This window comes from Lepisma saccharinum, chromosome 3, assembly GCF_977018435.1.
Source record: "Lepisma saccharinum chromosome 3, izLepSacc3.1, whole genome shotgun sequence".
NCBI lineage: Eukaryota > Metazoa > Arthropoda > Insecta > Zygentoma > Lepismatidae > Lepisma > Lepisma saccharinum.
In genome coordinates, this window is record NC_139231.1 from 53,357,102 (window position 1) to 53,382,039 (window position 24,938).

Genomic DNA, 24,938 nt, shown 5'->3' on the forward strand with positions numbered 1-24,938 from the left:
TATTTATATATGTTTCAATGTCTAGAAAATTGTTAATTTTATTTCTATATTTACCACTATTGGGTTTTCTTGTCATATCAATTGTGACAAACCCATAACTGTCCTGGTTCCAGCACCTACTGCAAAACTTGGAAAAATCATTTTAGCTCAAGTCCCCACCTACATATTCATCATGTATGTGTTTGAGGTTGGTATGATCTTGATGAAACACACATATAAAATTGCTGTTGTCTCGGATCAGCTGCTTCGGTATTTTTGAAAAAGTCTGTGCCAGGTAGAAGCAATCAATGTTTTTGTGTCGGCCCTGTGTAAAGAAATTTCTAACCTTGTTTTGATTATCCAGTATAATGTCATCAAACACAACAACAGAATTATCGAGACATTCATGAAGTGGCTTAACATCTGGTTCAAAAGTGGCAATATCCAATCCATCATAAAGCTTCATCAGCTGCTGATATTTTAATTGTTCCAAGCTCTTAGAGAAAACATACAAGTGCCTGTTTTTCCAGTCTAACCAGTTGGGTGCCAATAAAAAATTATCAACCATTAGTGTAGTTTTACCACAAGCTGATGGCCCAACAATAAGACATCTAATATTTTCAGGCAGCAACTTGCCATTTTTCTTAATCTGCTGTTCAGGTTCTGGCAGCCTCTTTATAACATCCCAGGTGCTCATATTATCACTTTGTCTGCATCGATGCAGCTGTGTTCTGGAAGTCCTAGCCATTTGACAAATAACTTGTTGCCTTTTCTGCGGATGATTTTTTCTATGAGATATGTGTCAGGCTGTTTAGTTTTGCTGAGTTCTTCTTCATAGAATCTGCCTTTGAGAATTTCTCCTCGGTGATCTTTTATTATATATGTGTTAAGGGTCCCAGGTTTAATTTGAACCACTGTAAATAATTCAGTGCTCCAGTTTCTTGTAAAGCCTCTTTTGAATAAGTGCTTATATTTGCTGATTCTTACTTGATCACCCACCCTGTATTTGGCCTTTCTTGTTGTTGGCTGGTATCTAGGATAATAAACAGTCCTGATCAATTTTTGCTCATCAGATGAAGTTACTTCAGAGGGTTTCATGTTGATTGTGGAATGGACCGAGTTGTTATATTTATGTAGAAGTTCTGGAAGAATATTAATCCATTTATAATTACCTTGAAGTGTAAATTGTTTATACATAAGATTTTTTAGGGTTTTGTTGAATATCTCTACAATTGAGGCCTTGAGATCACTGTAACTCGAGTAATGTTGTATTGCCTGGCTTTTAATAAATTGTTGAAACACAGAATTATAAATTTTTTTTGCCATTATCTGTTTGCAAATAGCGCGGTGATCTTCCACTCTGATTGATGATTGTCCTGATGGCTTCTGTTACACATTTTCCAGTCTTGGATTTGAGTGGCACAGCCCAGGCAAATTTTGAAAATGTGTCTATTACAGTGAGTAGATACTTGTAGCCCTTGTTGATTTTGTCTAAGTTTTTCAACTGTCCACTTGCCATCTCAATCAAGTCGCTCTGCCATAAATCATCTATGCCTTTTGTGACTACTGGCAGTCTCTTAAAATTATGTCTGGCTTGTCTGTGTAATTCATCAACAATAATTTGTCTAGACATAATATGAAAACAAGAATATTGCAACTATAGGGTGTTCAGCAGCTGATACTACAGGATTTTCTAAATATAATTTGTCCCCTATTTGTATTTTAAATTCCAGAGAGCCATCATCTTCAGCATAGGCTGTTTCTAATGTATTGCGATCTGTAAAATCCTCTAACTCTACACTGGTGATTTTTGGTTTGTTGTCAGCATTTGTTATTGATAAGGTAGGGTAGTGGTGTGCCTGTGGTTGAAGCCAATATTTGATCTTGATTGGTCTCAATGTGCCCCCAACAAAAAACTGGTAATAAAATTGTGCAGGGGACAGCATATATATTTTGCCACCTGGTGTAAATGGAGAATCATATTCTTTGTTGGGGATGCTGTACAATTCAAGAATTACTGTATGTTTTGGATTCTCGATTATGCCTGTTATTTCCTTTTCTGCTGTAAGCAATCTGCTTGTTACAGATTCAAGGTGCTCATTGATGGTCCTAACAATCTCATCATGGCCTGGCTTGATTTTTATGTCCACAACAAGTTTCTTGTATTGTTGCACAATTTCTTGTAGCTGGGTGGCAAAAACAGACAGAGCATTTGCTTGATTGGATTCCATGGTTCCTAGCTGTTGCTTGATATTAGCTACAATTTGTTGCAAATTTTCAACAACTGCCAATTTTGAATTTTGAGCAGTAAGATCATGGACCTGTCTTCTGATATCCTCAAACAGGGCATGCAGTTCATTAATATGTTGATTGGTTGGTAGAGTGGCAACTGTCTGAGTGAGTTGTTTGATCTCTGTCTGGATATTCTTGATATCTTCTGATTTCAATATGCGATTCACTGCCCTCTTAATATTTTTAAGTTCCTGTGATGTAGGCAGATTTGATACAGTATTTTGCAAAGATTCAAGTGCCAATTTCACATTGTTTAATTCAGAAGCATCAGCCACATTTTGCATAGCATTTTGGAGCAGGGCTATATCTGCCTGAGTGGGTGTTGATTGTTGTAAAATTTCAAGTTTTGTTTGGATATCATCAATCAAGTGATGAAAATGTGATAGTTCAGATTCAGTGTTGAGGTTTTCAAGCTTTGTGATCTGTTGCTGGACACTGACAAGTGTGTCTACAATACCAGGCAGGCGAGATTCTAGAGATTCTTGTACATTTGTCAAATCACTTTGCACTGCTGCTATTGTACCCTGAAGATGGGTTATGGTACTTTGAATTTTTCCAAAATCTTCATATGTTTCAAGTTGCAGCTTAATATTTGCAACACTCCGAGTTATTGCACTCAAAGCATCAGAAGATGGCAAGTTGTTCATAAAATTTTCAAGTGTCTCAATTTTTTCTTTAACCTCGGCTATGGCATTGTTCAGAGGGTCCAGATTAGGTATCTGGAGTGACTGAATCTGTTCCTTTAGAGTGGAAATCACTAGATCAAAATCTTCTTGTGATTTTATGCTTTTAACAATTGTTTGGAGCTGTGTCTGGACATTATTTATCTGCTCTTCCAATTGCTGTTTCAATTGCTCCGAGTTGGTGGCCTGGGTCTTAAATTTGGCTTGAAGAGCTGCTACAGCCTCTTCTAAACTTTGAAAATTATCTAATGTGGGCAAATCAGTATATTTCTGAAGCAATAATTTAAGTTCTGAGTCAATTTTAAGAAGAGGGTCCATGCATTGTGATTGTAAATTTGTAATTTCTAATTGAAGACTGGCATTGAGTGTGGTTTGTAAAGCTTGTAAATCACTTCTTAATTTCTTGACTCTGACATCAAGCATCAGAATCTCATCACTGTGATCTTCATGCCTTGTATGGCCAAATATATCATTAGGCATTTTTGTTTTAATGGTTATTTATTATTGAATATCTAATTCTTAATTCTATAAAAAAGGGTATAAGCTTGTCATATGACCCAGGGACCTCAATATATAAGCAGTCACCAGCAGAAACAGTATATACAGTGCCAGAAATCATGTTTGAGTGCTTAATTCTATAAATATTTCTCCCTACTGAAATCTTGACATCACCCTCAGGGGTTGTAATAAATTGCAATTGACCACCTACAGGTAATTGGTAATGATTTAAATTATTGTTAAATATGTACAATGTTTTACCCGTTTCATCATCAACATCTGTAAATATGCTGTTGAGATGAATAATTAACAAAGCACTCAGTTTAGATATCATATCAGAAGAGGGTTGTGGTGTTGGCAGCTCCATAATAGCCTGTTTTTTGAACCCAAATAAGTTCATAGGCATGTTTATTTATTTCAAATCATGCTCTGTAATTGGGCATTGATTGCCACTTTTCAAATCACAATGACCCCATGGCAAAGTATGTATGCCACATGACAAAATGCATCTCTTATCATCATGTGGGTCCAGAGCCACTTTTCTTACAATATTGCTAGTCAATAAGTGATCCACACTCTGAATTCTGGATTCTGATGTTCTGATTGTGCTACATGATTTGAGCCAATTTTTGTAATCCTCAAATTCAAGCTCTTTGTCCACAATTACTCTGCCAATGCCCTTGGCCTTTTTGGCAACAACACCACTACATGTTTCAAAGCTGTACATCTTGGCCCTTAACCCAGCAAATGCCACAATAACATCACCAAGTGTCTCATCTTTTAACTTGCCAGGCACCTTTTTGTTGTGGGGTTGAATCCTTGTATGTTCAGTGGTATCAAAATATTCAAACAATTCAGGCTGTAACATATCTTTATAAACATCTTCTGTTTGAATATCAAGAACAAAACTATCAGTGTCCATGTACATCAATTTTACACAATCACCATAAAAAGGTTTCAACACATCATAATACAATTTTATTTATTTTATTTATTTATTTATTTACGACTTTGTTTACATGGCGAAGTTAAGGCATTAATGCCTTCTCTTCCACTTAACCATTAATTACAGGGATCATTTTTTTCTTTGCAGTAAATTGTATACAATTAAAAAATTAAAAAAGATAAATGAAAAATAAAATAATAAAAGAAAAGTAAAGTAATGAAAGTAAAATGAAACTAAAAATGAAAGCAATACAGTTTGAATACGAGCAGTCAAGCCCTGGATTAACCATTAATTACGTACATTGCTCATTATTTTTACTAACACAATGAAAAAAAGTAGCTTAGAAGAAATTAAAAATAAAAGCAATACAGTTACTACATGCACACACACACACACAAACACACATTCACACACAAGTACCTACATAGAAAGCATATTTCGTGGGCTAAATGTATAACGTATTTCTTTCTGGGAATTTAATCTAGGTCCAATTGTTTAGCATGTATAATTTTAATTGTCTTTTGAATGTTACAATTGAGGAGGAGGCTTGGATTTCGAGGGGCAGTCTGTTCCAGTGTCCTGCAGAGGTAACGGTAAACGAATTGGCGTAGAAGTTAGATCTGTGGATAGGGATGGATAACAGAGATTTTTCACGTGATCTGGTGTTGCGGGAGTGAAAGTCCGAAAGATATTGAAACCGCCCGGAAAGGTATTTTGGATCTTTTATTTCTAGGGCTTTGTACAGTAGGACAAGGTTGTGGTAAATCCGTTTATCACTTAATTTCAGCCACTCGACCTTCGCATAATACGGTGTCAAATGTTCTGAATATTTTATGTCGAAAACGAAGCGGACACAGGCATTCTGGATTCGCTGAAGGCGTTTAGCTTGCTCACAATTTACGTCCGAGTAAACAGTGTCACAGTAATCAATAATAGGGAAAACAAGAGATTGAACAAGTTTGGTTTTTATACGTTCGGGGAGGAAGTTTTTAAGCCGGTAAAGAGAGTGTAGTGCACCGAAAGCTCTTTTACACACGGAGTTTACGTGTTCTCTCCAGGTAAGATTATTGTTTAGCGTAATTCCCAGATTTTTAACCGTGGTAGATGCAAGTGTTTATCGTTGACCGTAAGATTAGGGAGATTTAATTCGTCAATTCTGTTCAGAATGTTTGGGGAGCCTACGAGCATACACTGGGTTTTGGTCGGGTTGACGTGCAAGCCGTGGTCTACAGACCACTTGTTGATTTTTTTCAGGTCGTTGTTTATACGTTCGGTTGCATTCAATATTTCTTGAGGAGGGAAAGAAAAGTATAATTGAAAATCGTCGGCATAGATGTGATACCTACAGTGATTAAGCACCGACGGGAGGTCGTTAATATACAGTGTAAACAGGAGGGGGCCCAGTACGGTGCCTTGAGGGACGCCACAGGGGATGCTTTTCCAGGATGATCTTCGATGTGGGTCGACGACACATTGTTGACGTCCAGACAGGTAGGAACGGAACCAGTTAACCGTAGAGTTCGAGAAGCTGAATAGGGATGATAGTTTTGTGAGTAAAATTTCGTGATCAATGGTTTGGAAAGCTTTGGTAAAATCGAGAAGAACAAGGATTGTAAGTTGTCGATTGTCCATGGCTAACCTCATGTCGTCGGTTACGTTGACGAGAGCCGTGCATGTGCTGTGGTTGCTACGGAACCCAGATTGAAAGTGGTTTATTAGGTTATTTCGTGCTAGGAAGTCACGGGTTTGACCACTAATAAGATGTTCCAGAGCCTTAGACAGAGCTGGGAGGATGCTGATTGGTCTAAAATTGTTTAAATTGATTTCGTTGCTTGTTTTATGTATAGGGCGTACCTGGGCGAGTTTCCAAAGCGACGGAAATGTGTCAGAAAGCAAGGTGAAATTGAATATGTCCGCGATGGGAATAAGGACATGGTGGAGGATTTTTTTGATCATGAGAATGGAAACTTCATCTACTCCTACGGCCGACGATTTTATCTTAAGTAAAGATTTTCTAACGTCTTCCGGTGAAATCCAGGAAAAGCAAAATTTTGAAGCGTTTGTGGAGTGCGTTGCGATGTTCCGAATAGTTTCAATTTTAACATTATTTTCAATAGTCGGGAGGTCACAAAAATGATTATTCAGTACATCTGGTGCAAACTTAGGAATGTAGTCGTCCTTTTTCTGTTTCCCAACACCTAGAATTTTCAACTTTTTCCATAGAACGTCCGGTTTATTTTGGTGGTTGAGCAATTCGTATGCGAATCGGCGCTTGGCTTTTCTTACCTCCTGATTGCAGCGGTTCCTCAGGGTTCTATAATTTTCGAAGCTGCATGTGCTAGAGTCACCTTTTTTAACGTCATTTCTGTATTTGGTGTAAGCTCTGTCTCTCCTGACCATAAGTCGACGTACGTCGTCCGTCAGCCAGGGGGCGGGGGGACGTGAGACCCGTTTCTTTCTGACGGGAGCATGTTTATTGAACAGCTCAAGAATAAATGTATTTAACAGGTGAACTTGCTCGTCCACTGTTGGTAACGTGCTAATTACGTGCCACGGAACGAGTGCAGCGTCTTCGTTCAAGCGGGTTTCGTCAACGTTCTTTATGTCCCTGTAAGATACTTGTTTAGGCTTAAATTTTGGAACGCGGATGTTATATGATACGTGAATTAAATCATGATAGGAAATCCCAGGTACCGGAATTTGGCCATGGCTCGTTACGCGATTTTCGTCCGAGACCAGAATGACGTCAAGCCAGGAGTCTGAAGTGGCCGTGTGGTGGGTTGGGTTTAGGTGACAGATTGTAAGATTTAAGGCCGAGAACGTATCGCGGAATTGCATAGCCTCCTCTTTGGTGGTACACAGGTCGACATTCATGTCTCCCAAAACAATTGCGTGAGAATATTTTGGTAGAAATGTTGCGATATCGTTTTCGAGGTTTTCGAGGCGAGTGGTAGGTGGTCGATAGACTACGGCAAGGAGGAGTTTCTGTCGACAGACGGTAGTTTCCATAATTATATATTCGGAAGATCGGTCGTAGTCGCCGGGTGATTCCGAAAGGATTTTGGCAGGAATATCTTCGCGTAGATAAATTGCCACTCCCCCGCCCCTCTTCCCGATCCTGTCTCTTCTGAACAGACGAAAACCTGGAAGGTGCACCAGTTCACTCGAAAGGCTCTCCTTCAGCCACGTTTCCGACACGAGCAGAGCATGCACGTGTTTGTTTATTTGGGCAATATTTTGGACTTCAAGGAGATGCGCGAGAATGCTTTGTGCATTGACGTGGATGACGTTGAGACTGCCCGAGGGGAGGTTCAGCTGCGGTCCAGGAGGTGGGTCGCCCATTTGTGACACCGGGGTTGGGGAGCGAAGGTCGTTGTCGCTTGCTGGGGAAATGCAGATATTTCTTAATTGACTGAAAAAAGCAGACGTCGGTGTTGCCGGGAGGTTGCCGGCGGGCAAACAGTTTGAGGGGTTGGGAAGCGAGTTTACGGTCTGCCGCTGGAAGGGGGTTCTGGCAAATGAAGAGGAGGGGGGCAGGTTTTCAAGTTCTACAGAAGCACCGGGTGGGGGCGTTGCCAGATTTACATCCACCAGAATATCAGTTTGAGCCGTAGGGAATGAGAAGATAATAAATAAATAAAATTAACATTTGTCGCTACGTCTACCGAACACAAATTATTGGAAATTGGAGATTCACTTACCAAGCCAGCAGAAGTGATGTATTTAGAACCTGCAGGGCACCGAAAACTGGATTCTATATACTTACGCACACATACGCACACGCACATACAAACACAAACACAAACAGACACGAGCATAACGGTTAACGTAGTAACATAAATACCAATAACTAACATAATGTAGTCACAAACACTAATACACAAAAATAACTGAGTTTACGCAATAACGTGGCGGAATTTGATGCGCCCTCAGTAGGCAAAAATAAACGTTCTGAGTGGCTGCTTATTCCCTGCACGTCCTCTTTTTCCCCTCGCGTTCACTCCACTTTGTGTAGTTCCTCCAGCGTGGTGACGGAGATCTTCCGATTGTTCTTTAGTATGACAATTCTGCCATTCTGAGTCCACACGTTCCTGGGGCCATGCTGCTCCTTGGCCTTCTGCAGCACTTGCTGCCTGGCTGCAGTCAGGGATTCGGTGATGAGAACTCTCGTTCACTTCAGCGCCTTCTTGTTCTTCCAGATGGCGTCCCTGGTTCGGTAGCTGCAAAGCCGAAAGATGATGGGCCTCTTCCCAGTTTTGACCGCATCCGCCGCTGTTCTCCTCCGGGGGCCGATGCGGTGAGAGCGCTCGATGTGGTCCAGGGTTACGTGCTGCAGGTGGAGGTGTTTGTGTATCGTCTGGAGGACAAGCTCGTCCGTGTCCTCGTTGGCCGTCTCAGGAATGCCGTGTAACAGCAGGCAGTTCCTCCTGGAATACATTTCCATGTCGTCGATCAATGTCAAGTTTCTTTCTGTGGATTTCTGGAGATCCTGGATGTCCAGCCTGACAGACTTCAGCGTGTCCACCGCCTCCCGTTTAAATTCTAGGAAGGCCGCGCTGAGATCCTGCAACATCGCCTGGAATCCCTTCTCCTTGCTTTCAGCGGGTGGTTGCTGACCGGCGACGTCCCGAAGTTGGCTCTCGAAGGCCCGAAGCCTCTCCTCCACGCTTTCCACGCGGCTGGCAACTACGGTGATCGAAGCTTTAGGCATAATTATGCGATTTAGTAAGATTCCTTAGCTGTTAGATCACCACCGAGGTGCTGGAAGTGATGCTTTCCTATGCTGACACTAGTTTGTTCTGGTAGTAATGTATGAGTAATGTATGTGCCAGCGAGACTGGGGGGGAAATCGGGAGCTCTTGCTACACGTCCGCTACTCGTCCGCCATTTTCTCTGTTGTGTAATTTGGCCAATTCCAATATCACAGCCCCTACATAAATAGGCTTATCAAATTTAATATTTGTTTTTTTCATGTTGAAGAGTGCCATATTTTCATCATAAATTCTTCTATAATTGAAATTAGGCTTTGCAATCATTTTTTTGCTCCGGCTGGGGTCAGTAATTATTTTAACATCGGTATGTTTTCTGACATTTTCAATAGTTTTGCCATACACAGAATTGACCATCAATTTAAACAAGGCCTTATCAAATTGGCTCATTGCAGATGTTCGAAGCTCTGTGTTTGTATTAATATATGGCTTCAACCATTTTAAGTGCCTGAACCTCAAAACTTTGCCAATTTTGGTCACTTGAACACCATGATGCATCAGGAACTGGAGGTTTTTGTAATATATGACATAACCCTGTTTCGGCTCCAGAGTCATCATCAATTTCTTCTGTTTAGAGCCAGGTGAACACTTAACCTCGGGAATTGGGGGCAGATCAGAAAATTTGTTGTGTAAATTATCTGGAATTGTCAGATCAACCTCTAAGAAGAGGCCATAGTTACTGTCATCAAAATCCTTAAGATTCTCAATATTAAAATCTTCGACCCATTCAAGCCCTGCATATGGCAGTTTATCCATCATGGCATAACCATACAGGCTGTTTGCATCCACATACAGTATATAATTTGATGGCAATGCTGGATCATAATCAGGAATATATTTGTTATTTGCTCTGGCATATCTCTGAGAACATTGCACCATGCCTCCTCTTATACATTGCTCCATAAACAGATACATATCTTGATCCTGGATCAGATCCAATTGCATTTTAGTGTTTAAAAACATTGCGGACCATGCTAGGCCCGGAGCACTGTAAAAATATATTGGATCCAGTTTATAATTTTGCATGGAAGATTTTCTGAATGCCTGCAGTATATCAGCTAAGAGGGTCACATCAAGTTTTAAATAAGCCTTGTGATAATCACCAAATGTCTTGCATTTTAAATTGTTCCACATCAATTGGGCATGGTGATAATCTTCATCAGTGATTCCAGATGCTCTGATTTTGCTGTAAAACTCTTGTTGTCGTGGCAGAGAACACTCATCAAATTTAGAAAAATCTGTAACATAATCATATGGATATACACCCTTCCGCCTAATTAATTTCAGGTCCTGATTTGGAAACAAAGCACATGTGATTTTGAATTGATCATCAGATAATTGAGTGGCCAGTGTAGCCAGGCTAGCCGATAAAATTCTGTAGGAATCAAGAAATCTTAAGTGAATAGAAACACCATTAACTTTAATTATTTTGCTAATAGCTATATATTTCTCATCATTTTCAGCTAAAATATTTAAATTCTGCTTGTCAAACCCCTCGTACCTGATCAAATGATGAAAATCATAATTGGATGCTCCATGGCAAAATATAGGGACAAATTTTAGTCTCTTGATCTTAATATTACAGCTATTGCACAGGGCCATTAAGAATTTACCATCTGCATGAGAATGGTGTTTCACCTTGATATTCATATCTGAAAATTCAGAATCACATACCGGGCATTTTTCTGCATTGTTGAAATCTTCAATCTGTTTCTCTGTTAAAGGCATCATAGGTTTTGATTTTAATAAGATATTAGATGCTATGTCATGGCACTCATTTTCTATTCTATATGCAAATTCTTTGATGGCATCTGCTCCCATGTATAAATATTCTTTACTAACCACACCACCCTGTACAACCACATAATAAAAGCTGGAAGGTTCATGTAACTGGTATGGTGTAATTGAAGATTCCTCAGGGTCTGGGCTGCAGAATGCAAGAGGTTTGAGATTTGATTCAAAATCACAGACTATATATGCTGGGTGTTCCAACAAGGTCTCAAACTTTTTGAATTTTGCATTTTCACTTGGCATTGGCATCACCATATGAACAGGTTTATGGTTGCCACAGTATTTCAGATGCTCAATTAACTTGTTTTTAGCAATTTCTGCATTTTCTTCCCGAACCCCTTTCACCATTTTTTGACCATCAAATACAGACAAACATCTTCTGCACAACTTGAATATTCTATTAAATTTGTCTAGTTGTGTTCTCACTAAAGCTTCAAGATTATGTATCAGAGTGTAATGATTTGTGCCATCCCCTTCAATTAAGAGCAGATCAATCGGAATAGCAGATTCATCATCAAGTGTACTGATTCTGAGAGGATCTATCAAGCAATTGTCACGGCCAGTAGAACAAGTAAATACATTAATAGATAATTGTTTGCCATTGATCTGCCTGGCCTTTTTTTTCAAATTTATCAATATTCTGAACAGACATTGGATATTCTAAACCCTCCATTGCTTCATCAAAATCATTTTCATGCTGTTTATAATAACTTATTCGCTCAGGATGCCTTGAAACTGGATACAAAGCAGCTAAAATACACCACAAAAAGCATTTCTGGTCATTATTTTTTATATTAACCACGGCTGTTTTGTTTTTGATATTGGCAGGTAATGGCAGATATGTAGATCCTTGTAATGGGCTGAATTCAGAAATATTAATATATAACTTGTGTGGAGAACCGCATAGGCTCCATCCTGACTCTTTTGCAGCAAATTCAGAGTGTTTAATATTCAATTGATCTATCAAATTGCTTATTATTTTGTCTGAATTTGCATTTGAGTATACAGGTACAGTTTCTGTTATGTGGGGCTGTGTAAATTTTGTGCCATTTGGCTTCTTATATTGTGTAAACAATTTGAGGGACAGCTTATAAGACCCATTTTGTGCATTTAGAATTGCCTGCACATCTGGATTTATACTGTTCAAAAAATTCTTAATACCACATTTTTGCTCTGATACAAAACAGTGATCTCTTAATTGACCATTAAAACTGCTATGGATGGGTTCATAGCGTGGCTGCTTTGCTGGTCCAGCATTAAGAGGTGTTTCATGCTTTCTTTTCAGACCAGATGTAGATGGTTGTGGGGGCAATGTTGATGACTGTACATAAGAATTACACTTATGCCATTTGTAATATGCCTTGCTTAATATTTTATGGCATCTTGGACACATTTTTGTGGTTTTTCTGCATTTCTTACGGTCACAAATATGGCAATGCCTAGCCCAAATAGAACTAGATATATTTTTTTTGCATTGATTGCAATATTTTTGATTTGGCATTTTTGTTGTTTATTTATATAAAATTTCCTGGTCCAAAAAAACAGAACTATGGACAATATGCCAAAACAAGTATAACAGCAGTTAATGGCTGAGCTGATACTTTTATACCCAAACAACAGCTATTAACTAGGCTCGGGTGATCCCCCAATATAAAATAATTTTGTTCTTTTATGCTGTTGTACAACACTTTTTACCAGGTTTCAGATCTGGGAGCTATCAGTTGTATATCAACTAGCAATAATTATTCTCAAAATCTCATGTGTGGACATATTATTTTGCCACATGTATTTCAATCTTACACATTTTATCAGAACTCAAACCCGAGCCTCTTGTTTACAAGGCAACAATATTAACATTTTGCAATCAGGGGAGGCCTCACATTTTATCAGGACTCAAACCCAGAGGCCTCCTGATTACAAGACAATAAAAACCATGGGACTATGCACCATACTCCACTGGGTCTCAGAACCCAGGAGCTATGAGCGTTATATTAATATATACATGGCAGAATCAATCTGAGGGGGGCTACACTTGAATTCAAGATTCCTGGGATTTTGACAGAAAAACATACTATAAACAATAAGATGATATGGGAACTTGGCATAGTTTTAAGTATAGGCAAATCAGATTATTGAGGCTCATCTTTTCTACACTAGAATTCAAAATTCTTAAAAATTCAGAGCATATCACACTAGAAGAATTGGGGTATAAGCCCCTCTTGGCTTTGTTTTAAGTATAGGCAAATCGGGCTGTTCAATCAAATAGCCTCTTCGTTTCTACACTTGTAAGTGGTCCTGGTTCTATCATCAATTACACTACTTGAATTGTATGTCAATGTTCTTTTTGCAAGCAAATTGAACTTGTTGAATAATTAAAATAATAAGATATGATTGATGACATAATTTGGGATAGAATGTAGATAATGCTTGAAGAATACTCAGAGAATCTGTAAGGAGAATATTATTTTTAAAATCTTCAGCTATTCCACATTACAAGGTTTTGTATAGAGCGTAACTTTCTGCAGTAAAAATAGATGAATCTATAGGTAATCTAAATTGTTGATAAATGTTTTTCCTCTGGGATGTAATAGGCAAGGTTATTAGAAGTATAGGTTGGGCCAATCCGTTGTTTACTCGTAATGACGAAACGACGGTAAGAGGTGAATTTATCCATGAAATGAATTCCAAATCTATGCGCTAGTGTTGCACTATGCAGATAGGAAACCATGCCAGAAACTGAACACACGAAGTCGAGTACACAAATGAGCCTTTCCACCCATTTACATTTTGTGGCTTTAGACAAATTGAAAATAAATTAAGATAGGTACAGTGGGATCCTCGAGTATTCCCGTGCAAATTGTCCATCATCATGTTCGTGCACTTTATTTGACCCATTAAGGGCTACAAGAATTAAAAGAAAACTCAAAACAAACTGTTGACAACTTCTGCACCAGCATATATAAAAATCCATCGCTTAAAAACACAATCGGATGCAAGATAAAAATTAATGAATATAGTCATGGTCAATTTGCACGGTAATACTCATGGATCTCACTGTACTTATTGTTATGCGGGACAGAATATTTTTGATCGGAACGGGAATTTTTTTTAAATCCCGACATTCGGGACGGGAAATATTCGCAATTTCTCGACTAGTCGGGAAATCTCAAATTCTCATTTTCACCTTAAGTGATTTTCTTTGCATTTCTGGAATGAAAACTAACAATTTCCGATAAGTTCCAGACACTTGTAATGCAGAAAACGTCAAGAATTAATACCGTTTTAAAATGACCATTCGGTATTTCCCGACTGTTCGGGACCCAGAAAAGTAGGGAAGTCATTTGCTGTAGTCGGGATAGGGACGGAATTTTTCTTTCCGATCCCGGTCCCGACTTTTCGAGATACCGCACACCACTTGTTATTATTATTTATTTTAGTTCAGCACAAGATACATCTTCCAAGTACGTTGAACATAATATATACGTTATATACGTTTTTCAAAAGGATTCTTCGGTCACCGAGCTTTGGATTCGTGTGAGAACGCTAACGTGAATCATGCTAATGCTAGAATCTGCAGTGCGCATTTCTGCCCAGAAGATTATGTACGTAATCTGAAAAGTCAACTTTTAGGTTTACATCGAAGAAAGATCCTTAAGCAAGATGCCTTCGACTTCTTATTATGAGCAGGAATGTAGGGAGTATAATCCTGGTAAATACTTCGCCTACCATTTATTTGCCATTGGTGTACAATTCTCTCTCGCTTTCTCCCTACATATTCACATAAAGCAATAAAAATACAAACTGCTAACTTTTTATTCCATTTTGGTTATTTATTAAACGGTACGTGTTTGTATTTATATTTGATAAATTTACTTTGCTCTATCGGCCATTTAAGTCAATTGAGATGATGAAGAAGTGATAAAATAGATGAATGGAAAATCACAGTTCCCCTTACTTACAAGAGCGACCACAAGAAAAAGAACCTTCCTCCTCTTCTGTTCAACTCGGACTATAAGTGAGCATGCTCCACTCTACCCCTCCCCTCCACACTGGAGTACGGTGCACAGGAGTCGCGAGTCTGCGCACGTTTCTTTGTTTGTGGTTCCACTATAATAGTAATATAAAATTGTACACTCACCTCACTTAGTTCTCCGGCAGTTTGTTTCTTTATACATCATATTTGGAGAAGATACAATCATATACAATTCAATCTATAGTTGTACGTACACTGTATATAACACACCTGGATGTACAGGGTCAAGGAAAATAAAGAAATGAGCATAATTTTCTCTTCGGTGAAGATGTTGAACCTAAACCAAAAAAACTCAAATAATGAATTCGACAATGTAAATTGATGAGATTTAGTAAATCATTTGATGAAGTGAACTAATTCTGAGTGGACTAATCGCAAAGTACATAATCAGCTCAGACCCTATTACTTCTTCATGGTATGTGACGTAAAGTTCCCGCCCAACCGTTTGACGGCGTTAGTGGTTAGGTTATCGCATCTCCTTTTCCACAGCCTGTAGTACCCATCCTCATCTAGACATTGTTCTTGTTCTGGTGTTTAATATCTGCATACTGCAACACTGTCGTTTTGTCATTTCACGTGACTTCACATTGAAGTGATGCATTCACTTGGCCGGTTTCACGTCATCGCACGCAAAAACTTCAACCGTTACCATGGTTTTGGGCCAGGGCTGGTAATAGGCACATCCTACACCTTTGTTATTTTTAGAACTATCGGTGTAAATTATTACATGCATTGGCCATTTTTCTCTGTACAATGCATGTAAACCTAAATCTCTGAAGTGAATTGAACACTGGGTATATAATGGAATATCTAGTTGATAAATCAAAGGATGTAAGAGAGTGAAAGTCATGGATGGAAGTTCTGGAAATAAGTAATGACAATACACAAAGAAATATGAGGTGGTATGAGGATTTATACACAGATCATATCAAGGAATATAGAGTATTTTAGGAAGAGCATTCCGAGACACGACGCTCTCCCATTGGCCAGGAGCCGCAACGAGCTTTGACGTAACCAAGGGGATCTGTCAAGCGGCGAGGCTTGCGTAGCAATGGAAGCTTACGGGAAATATCTTCATTTTTAATTGTCCATATCTTGGTTCTATCAACCATTTGCAGTAGAATAATATGCAAAGAACAAGGAATAAGACCTAGGTAATAATATGAAGAAGTTTACAGCACGCAATTACCAGTGGCGTATGCTGGTTTAAACGAGTGGGTCTTGATCCTTGATTCTTGATCCTTGATTCATCCACTCCTCCTGAAGTCTCCCTGCAAATTTTCCTCAGCATCTATACAGAATCTATGAATACATGTCTGGAAAATTTTACCTTATTGTTGCGACCTCTATCAATTAATTGTTGTGATTGCAGTTAATCTAATAATAAAACAAGAAAGTAAATAAAAAAAAACAACCTGTAACATACAATATGAGAAGAATGTTGTTGGATTGATTGAGTTACGTTATTTTACGTCGCTTTTCTGCCACTTTTGGCTAATCGCGATGAGTAATGATATGATGAAATTGATGAAGGGACATTTACAATGAACGCCCATGCCCAGGCCGGTATTCGAACTTTGTGCCTCTGGCGTCGTAAGAGGCTGTAGTCCACTGCCGGCTTTTCTTTCCAGCTAACCTATTGCATTTATTTTAAATGTCTAATTCTAAGGTAAGTTCTTGTCCGGGCATATTCTGATATGAATTTTTACTGAATGTCCTGAAATTTCCCTTTAATATTTTTAGGCTACTTTTCAGATTCTCCAGTTGATCGCCACGATGAGGATAAATTTGTTTTTGTTATTTTGCGTCTTCTTCCACTTTTGGCTAATCGCGACGAACAGGATGAGTGTTGATTAGTTTAAATTGATGAAGGGACACTCGCAGCAGGCACGTATCCAAGGGGGAGCTTAGGAGGCTCGAGCCCCCCGAAAGTTTGCGGTTTACAATAGATAAAATGAGGTTTTCTGTTTCTTTTGGTGTGAAATAAAATAATGTGACGATAATTTAAGGAGAGAAATACAATTATCGAGTCAAGAAGGTATCCAAGGTGGGAATCAGGTGGCTCCAGCACCCTCTTCAGGAAATTACGCTACATAAAATTAGGTTCATGGCTTCTTGAATAATGTGATGATAATTTGAGAGAAATAATTATCGAGGCAAGACACAGAATGTTCTATAACCCTCTTGTTGATAATATTGCATTAAAACTTTTCTTGCGCTTTCGGTGTTGTCGCAGCACTATGCAAAGACTTGTCAGCATTTCGAAGCTGCAAACGTAGCACCACACGTAGGGCGATTCATTGTAATATTTCAATCTCTGAAAAGCGCGAGAGGGAACGTTCTTGAATAAGAGAAGGAGTCGAACTACTGGCAATATTAACGAATCGTTTTATCTGCGGAACGTTCTAGAATATAATGAGGTTAAAATACGCAGCTTCAATTTTCAGATTGATCTGCACAACACAATCGGTTAATGAGAATTCAAAGGTAAGTGTGACAGTTCATACAGTCGATTAATGATCAGTCAGTGTCCATTGGTGGCTTTATAAGATCTAGTGATTCGAAAATGAAAAGGACTAAATACCGTAAAGTAACGCAGTTCGGTTCTAAAGCTGAAGACATTGACGACAGCGGAGCTTCCGGAGCCTCCGTGTAGTGCTAGTTCGGGTCGAAGGCCGAAGAGATCAAAGGTCTCTCTCTAAAGTGAATATTTCAGCAGTAACGGGTATTGGAGCGGTTAATTAAAAAATAAACAAGCTGCACAGATCAACTGAAAATCAAAGTTTTGAGTGATGAGTTAGTTGTTAAATCTAGTTTTTTATTTTTTATTTGGTTTATTTTACTTCACTTTTCTGCCACTTTTGGTTAATTGCGAAGATGGGGATGAGTCATGATGACAATTGATGAATGGACACTCACAAACATCCATACCCAGGCCGGGATTCGAACCTGGGACCCCTGGCGTCGTAGCGCGATGTGCTAACCACTCTGCCACGGATGCCGGCTATTAAATCTACGTGGAAAGAGTTTCTGCAGTATGTTTGAGTTGAGTCAAACAAATTTCATAATGTGTCAGTATTCTCGAGGCATGTATTCAAATATGTACTAAGACAGGCCTAAGGCCTACCTACCGACTGCTGGCCTCACTTCCACCTGCCGAGGCGGGAGATTATCCAACCTGCTACGAGGTGACGTGTTGTCAGCACGACGACACCCCCAGTCATTTTTGTAAGTTTCCATGACCGGATTTCGCTACTCATTCGTAGCTCTCCAATTTCCTCACAATGGTGGGTGGCCACCGGCCCCATACACAGTCCGAAACCTCAGAAGGAAAGTTGTTACGCTTCCCCAAGAAGACTCGAACCTGCGCGTTCCGTAGCCAGAGCCCAAAGCATGACGTCTTAGACCGAAGAGCCACGGTGTGCGACTAAATATGAACTAAGTTTTAAAAGCAAAAGTACCTTCTGCGCCTTGCAACATGCCATGAATGAATATAGGGATTATGATTCACAATCTCGGCCATTTATGAAGGTGGTGTCAGCATCACGTTCCGGCCCCAAAAATACTATTTTTTTTAGACCCCTGGTGAACCTCAAAGCAGTTTTCATGCAAGGACGTTCCTGAGGAAATCCCCCTCGAGACCAACCACCCTGGGAACAGAATCCTCGTCTTCAGCGTGACAGTCAGATTATTTACCGACTGAACCAACGAGGCTCTTTAAAGCACATATAAACTACATTAAAGCCAGCGAAATAGTATTAAATTTGTACGATCTTTAAATTATAATATAATAGACGTGTATACAACATATCATATTAATAATACAAAAATTATTGATACAATTTTCCTTGCTTTGATAAGTGTGCTTTGCATTGAATAGCTTCTTTGGGTATTATTTACATGACAGCTGTTCTCATTGATTGACGAGAAGATTGAAAGGATGTGCAAGGGCAAAAGGTCTGTCCTGTAAGTCGTACATTATATTTTTAGCACAATTTCTCAACAATCGCACATAAAGTAAAGTAACACAGTACAATTGTTAGTGTTGGCTACCTACGAGATGTTCAAAGTATTATTTTCGCGGCCGATGTTTCAACTTCAAAGCTAATAAATCTTATCTTGCTCTCAATATTCAATGAAGCAATACTTAGAAACTGAGTTCCGATTGTGTAATTGTTTTTGAAAGTTGCATACGTGATAATACGGAAGGCGAGCAAGCCCGTAGCCAGGGGGGGCTGAGCCCCCCTGGAAATGCCATCAGCCCCCCTGGCACTGCTGTCAGCTCCCTTGACATTAGGTAACATATGTTTTACACATATGCAACATGGAGCGACATAAAATAAGAAAATACATATGCAAGATGCTAACACTAAATTATGTACGTATTCAAAGTTTATTCAATACATATATACAAAACATATTTATTTATTTAAATACATTACATTACAGAAAACAATTATATTGCGAGCGAAACAAGAAAGAAAACTTTTAGATCCAATTTTTGCAATTGAAAACATCACATGGCGCCAAGACATTCTCTTTTTCACAACTCTTTCATTTAGATCATTTGGCACCCATGGCCGACTCCCGCCGGCCCCTAGCTACGGCTCTGAACTTGATGAGACTGAGAAAAAGCAGGCATTGCAAGCGAAGCAAGCAAGAAAATTTTATGAAATATATTTTTATTTGTATAACATTTTAAATAGAAGGGGGCAATTGCCCCTCTGTGCCCCCTGCAGGTGCCCTTGGCCATCAATGTTTGCCCCTCCTAGAATTGACTTCCGTCGAAGGTTGGGGTGCAATGCCCCCTGCTCCCCTGTGATTGCACCACTGAGTAAGTACGAAATTTGGAGGAACAAATTGAAACAATCCTGCTGCAACAACTTGTTTTTTGAGAAGCGATGGTTATTTTATTCCAGGTGATTTTCTTCTATTATTATTGCACGTGGCAAGAGCACAAACAGGGTGATTTGTTCTCATTCTACCGGCATTCAAGAAAAGGTGTGTATAAGTAAATAATCGACCCATTCATCTCAAGCTTCCGTATACGCTAACGAAGTAAGTTCCATTCTGTCCTCTTAATGACGTCATAGCGCGCACAGAATCATGGGAAAAAAATTTCGGAACCTCGGGAATGGCCTACCAAATAAGCATTCATTCATTCATTCCTTTATTTGGAACGTAACAGCTTTTATGCCGTTTTTTGTCCATAACAATACACACACAATCAGGCACGTATCCGGAGGGGGGCTTAGGGGGCTCGAGCCCCCCCTGAAAGTTTTAGGTTTACACTATATAAAAATAGGTTTTTGATTTCTTGTGGTGTGAAATAAAATAATGTGACAATAATTTAAGGAGAGAAATAATTATCGAGGCAAGACGGAGAATGTTCCGTAACCCTGTTATTGATAATAGCGCGTATCCAAGATGGGGCACAGGGGGCTAGACCCTCTACCCAGGAAATTTTTCAGTTTACGTTAGATAAAATTAGGTTTTAGGCTTCTTAAATAATGTGAAAATAATGTAAGGAGAGAAATAATTATCGAGGCAAGGCGGAGCATGTTTTATACCCCTGTTATAGTTAATGGCTCGGGCCCCCCCTCCCTCAGGAAATTTTTCAATTTACACTAGATAAAATTAGATTTTTGGCGTCTTGAATAATGTGAAGATAATAAATTTATAAATCTGAGAGAAATAATTATCGAGACAAAACGGAGTGTGTTCTATAACCCTATTATTGTCAATAGCACGTATCCAAGGTGGGAATCAGGAGGCTCGAGCCCCCTTCAGGATTTTTTTCTGTTTACACTAGATAAAACTAGGATTTTTTCTTCTTGAATAATGTGATGATAATTTGGGAGAAATAATTATCCAGACAAGATGGAGAATGTTCTATAACCCTGTTATTGTTAATAGCACGTATCCAAGCTGGGGTTGAGGTGGCTCGAGCCCCCCCAGGATTTTTTTTTATTTTACACTAGATAAAATCAGGTTTTTGGCTTTTTGAATAATGTGACGATGATTTAAGGAGATAGACAATTATCGAGGCAAGACGGAGAATGTTCTATAACCCTGTTGATAATATTGCACGTACACTTTTCTTGTGCTTTTGGTGTTCTCGCAGCGCAGTTGAGCACTATGTAGATACTTGTCAGCATTTGGAAGCTGCACAATAAAGGTAGCGCCACACTTAGGGCGATTCGTTGTAATTTCTAATCTCTGGAAGGCGGGAGGGGGTACGTTCTTGAATGAGAGAAGGAGTCAACTACTGGCGATATTAACGAATCGTTTTATCTGCGGAACGTTCTAGAATATAATGAGGATATAAATACTCGGATTCAATTTTTCGGTTGATCTGTACAAAGAACCGGTTAATGAGATTTCAGAGGTAAGTGTGACAATTCATACAGTCGATTAGTGATCAGTCAGCGTCCTCTGGTTGCTTTATAAGATATAGTGATTCGAAAATGAAGACATTGAAGACAGCAGAATTTCCGGGGCCTCAGTGTAGTGCTAGTTCGGTTCGAGGGCCGAAGAGATCAAAGGTCTCTCTCTAAAGTGAATATTTCAGCAGTACCGGATATTGGAGTGGTTTATTAAAACAGAAATAAACTGCATAGATCAACTAAAAAGCAAAGTTTTGAGTGATGATTTAGTTTTGCCAGAACTAAATTTCGTATATGCAGTCCGAGAATTTCATGGTATAAAAAATACTTTTGTTTAAGCCTACTGGGTTCGAAACACATTCAAACACTTAACTACCATAAAGAGACAGCCAAAAATTTTATGAATGTCGAGAAGAGAAAGCAAGAAGATGTTGCATATGTAGACATTTTAGGCAGAAATTGCAGGCTCTACCAGGACCCAAATCAGGGCTTTACCAACTGAGCCACCAAGCCATCCTTGACTTCAACCGATTTTTCGTTAAAATGTCTACATAGTACATGTCCTGTGTATATCAAATCGTAAGGTGTTGCCTGTATAGTGAATAAGCACAGAAAATATAGGAGAGAGAAGAAAACTGAGGAGCATTATCACCGGTTGAGGATAATTTTTTCTGTGGTCAACAAGAGCTACTACTTCGAGGTGACAATGACAGTGGCCTAATAAGGGAGATTTCACACCCTGTCGCCTGAGGATTTCACAAATCGAAATTAGGTTTGTGCAGCCTTTTGTGTCGCTACGGTGTGAAACATTGCTGTTGATTGGCCCGTTCCAGTCGACATGTATCGCGAGTCCCTTCGGTCTGAAACCTTCCTAAGTCTTGAAAATCCAAGTCACAAGGATGGAAAATTAGGGTCTTGTTAAGGTTAGGTGTGAAGGCAGGCAGACGACAGCACCCTAAAGGATCATATCCAAACCTGCAGGAAGAACGCATCTTACTTCAATCTCCAATACGATGATAAAAACTTCTGGTGAGTTGATTTTAAAAAATGTCCGAGATAAAGATAGGCGTGCCCAGGATTTTCGGAAGGGAGAGGGGGAATACTGGGTCAAATGGGGTTATTACCTCACCAAACCTCCCATGGGCATGTCACTGGAGATAAATGAGTAAGCATTTCATCATACTGGCAGACGAAACATTAGGGGAACGGAAGGGTTTTCACTGTGCATTAATTGTTTCGTGATCCATCTGTATCTGTATTCGAGAAGACTTCCTTTGTTTCGTGCCGATATATGACAAGACAGCGGAAGCTGTGACAGGCATTTTTGAACACTTGTGAGTGCTAAGGCCTGAATCTGAACAATTTGGTAGGTTTCGGCTTTTATAAGAGCTGAAAAATGGGAGGACAAGACACGTTAGTGGTATTCAGGCTCGAATCAGAGAGAAATATTGGAGAGCTGTCTGCGTCCAGTTCGCAGCCCACAATTTGAATCTCGCGTTGTCGAGTGGATTGTCCATCCCGTGCATGTGTAACAGCTTCGTAAAAACACTCAAAGACACCATAGATGTTTCTATGTCTGATGAGAAGAAATGGACAAACACACATACTGAGATGGTTCCGGCACACAATATTAATGCATGGAAACAGAGGAGTCGAGTGGTAAAAAATGTTCCGATTTCACGTTCTGATTAAAATGACAGCCTTACAGTGGCAACGATTTAAGAGATAGTTGTTCCCCATTTTTTATTTTTTTGCCTCAACATTATGACCTCTTAATGTTAAGCCTTGGCTACCAAGAGAAAGTAAACTTTCCTTGCAACGCTCTCCGCACCCCCCCCCCCCCTCCGTTTAAGAACCCAATTGCCACCTCTGGTCTTAAACACACAATTGTGAGGTTCTTACTATACCCCTTAAAAAAATGGTGTTGAGCCCCCCACGAAAGGAATTCCTGGATACGTGCCTGCACACAATTGTTTTACAATAAAATTATCAGTCCATCCCATATCAGATATTAGTTTTTTTTTTTTTTTTTAAGAACACTTTGCCTTTCACAATTGTATGTTACACTTCCTTAAAAATGATAACGAACTATAACCAATTCTCACATCTGGATTAACAACTAAACTTAACAAATTTGTTGGAAACTGAACCTTTAGATTATTTAAAGTTTTATACAAGATATTTCTCTCTCTATTATATTTTGAGCATTCCAGTATTATATGTTGTGCATCTGCACTTTCCCAGACACATTCACATTTCTTATTGTTCCTTATTCCAATTTTGGATAAATGTTGCCTAGTACACAAATGGCCCGTTCTCAGTCTATTTATTAATACAATTACATTTCTTGTAGCACTTACATGATGAAACCATGGTTTTTGTGTTTTGAATTCAGCAAATGGTCTGTATGATTCTCCAACTGTTGTAAGTTCATTTCGACACCAATCAAACCATTCATTCAGAATTTTCTTCTTTACTCTAGGGAGAAGATCCGTATAGTATAATGATAAGTTCGTAATATTTGGAAGACGCACTGCTTTCTTTGCACATTCATCTACATGAGAATTACCTGTAATATTGCTATGAGCTTTAACCCAAGAAAACTCAATGGTTTTTCCAGATTTTTGTATTGTTTGAACTAATTGTATGCAATTTATAATATAAGGGGATAATTTGTAAAGACTCTTGTAAGAAGATTTAAGAGCCTGTAATACACTTTGCGAGTCAGTAAGTATTAAGAACTTTCGTAAATTTAATTTTTGGACATATATTAAAGCTTGGTAAATTGCGTAAGATTCTGCTGTAAATATTGAACAGTCTTGTGGAAGCCGAAATAATAGGTCTCTTTTATGTTGTGGATCGTACACTGCACATCCAACTCCTGACTCACTTTTAGATCCATCTGTGTATATGAAATAAAAACTTGGCCATTGAGTAAAATATTCCTATATGTGCGAATAACGAGGGAAATTAATACTATCCAGAGACTGTTGAGGATAATCTAATGAAAAAACAGGCCGTGAACGCATCTGTAGAACATCCTGGTATTCTTGACAAAACGAATTATACAATTGTATCCACATAGCAGCTTTTCTGTTTGTTATTTTTCCTGTTTCATATAAGTGTATCATATTTGTTAGTACATTGTTGAAAGGATGCTCACAATATGATTTCACTTTGAAGAGCATATTTGCTGCTAACATCTTCTGTCTTCATGAAATGGAACATTCACCCGCTTCCATGTATACTACTACGTTTGGAGTGCTGTTCATAACGCCTAAACATCTTCTCAAGAATTTCCTCTGTATGACATCAATGGAATTCAATTTTCCTTCTGTCAAGTTACACATTGCCAGTAGAGAATAATCAATCATAGGCCGAAAATAATTCTTGTAAAATAAAAGCATAACTCGAGGATGACATCCCCACTGAGTATTTGCTATTGCTTTGAACAAATTTAAGCACTTTTTCTGATTTGACTTGTATTGCTTTAATTTGGTCCTTCCAAGTTAGTTTTTCATCCAAGATGACACCTAAATATTTTACTCTGAATGTAATGGG

General features: G+C 38.9%; 1 protein-coding gene across 1 annotated transcript in view; it reads right to left on the reverse strand.

Moving 5' to 3' along the window:
* Positions 1 to 7,740, reverse strand: part of LOC145985536 (uncharacterized) — a 32,217-nt gene extending 24,477 nt beyond the window's left edge. The window contains exon 1 of the mRNA XM_083119606.1: positions 6,685 to 7,740. Within this exon, the coding sequence (XP_082975732.1) occupies positions 6,685 to 7,740 (1,056 nt within the window). The remainder of the gene's footprint in view (positions 1 to 6,684) is intronic.
* Positions 7,741 to 24,938: the final 17,198 nt, after the last annotated feature.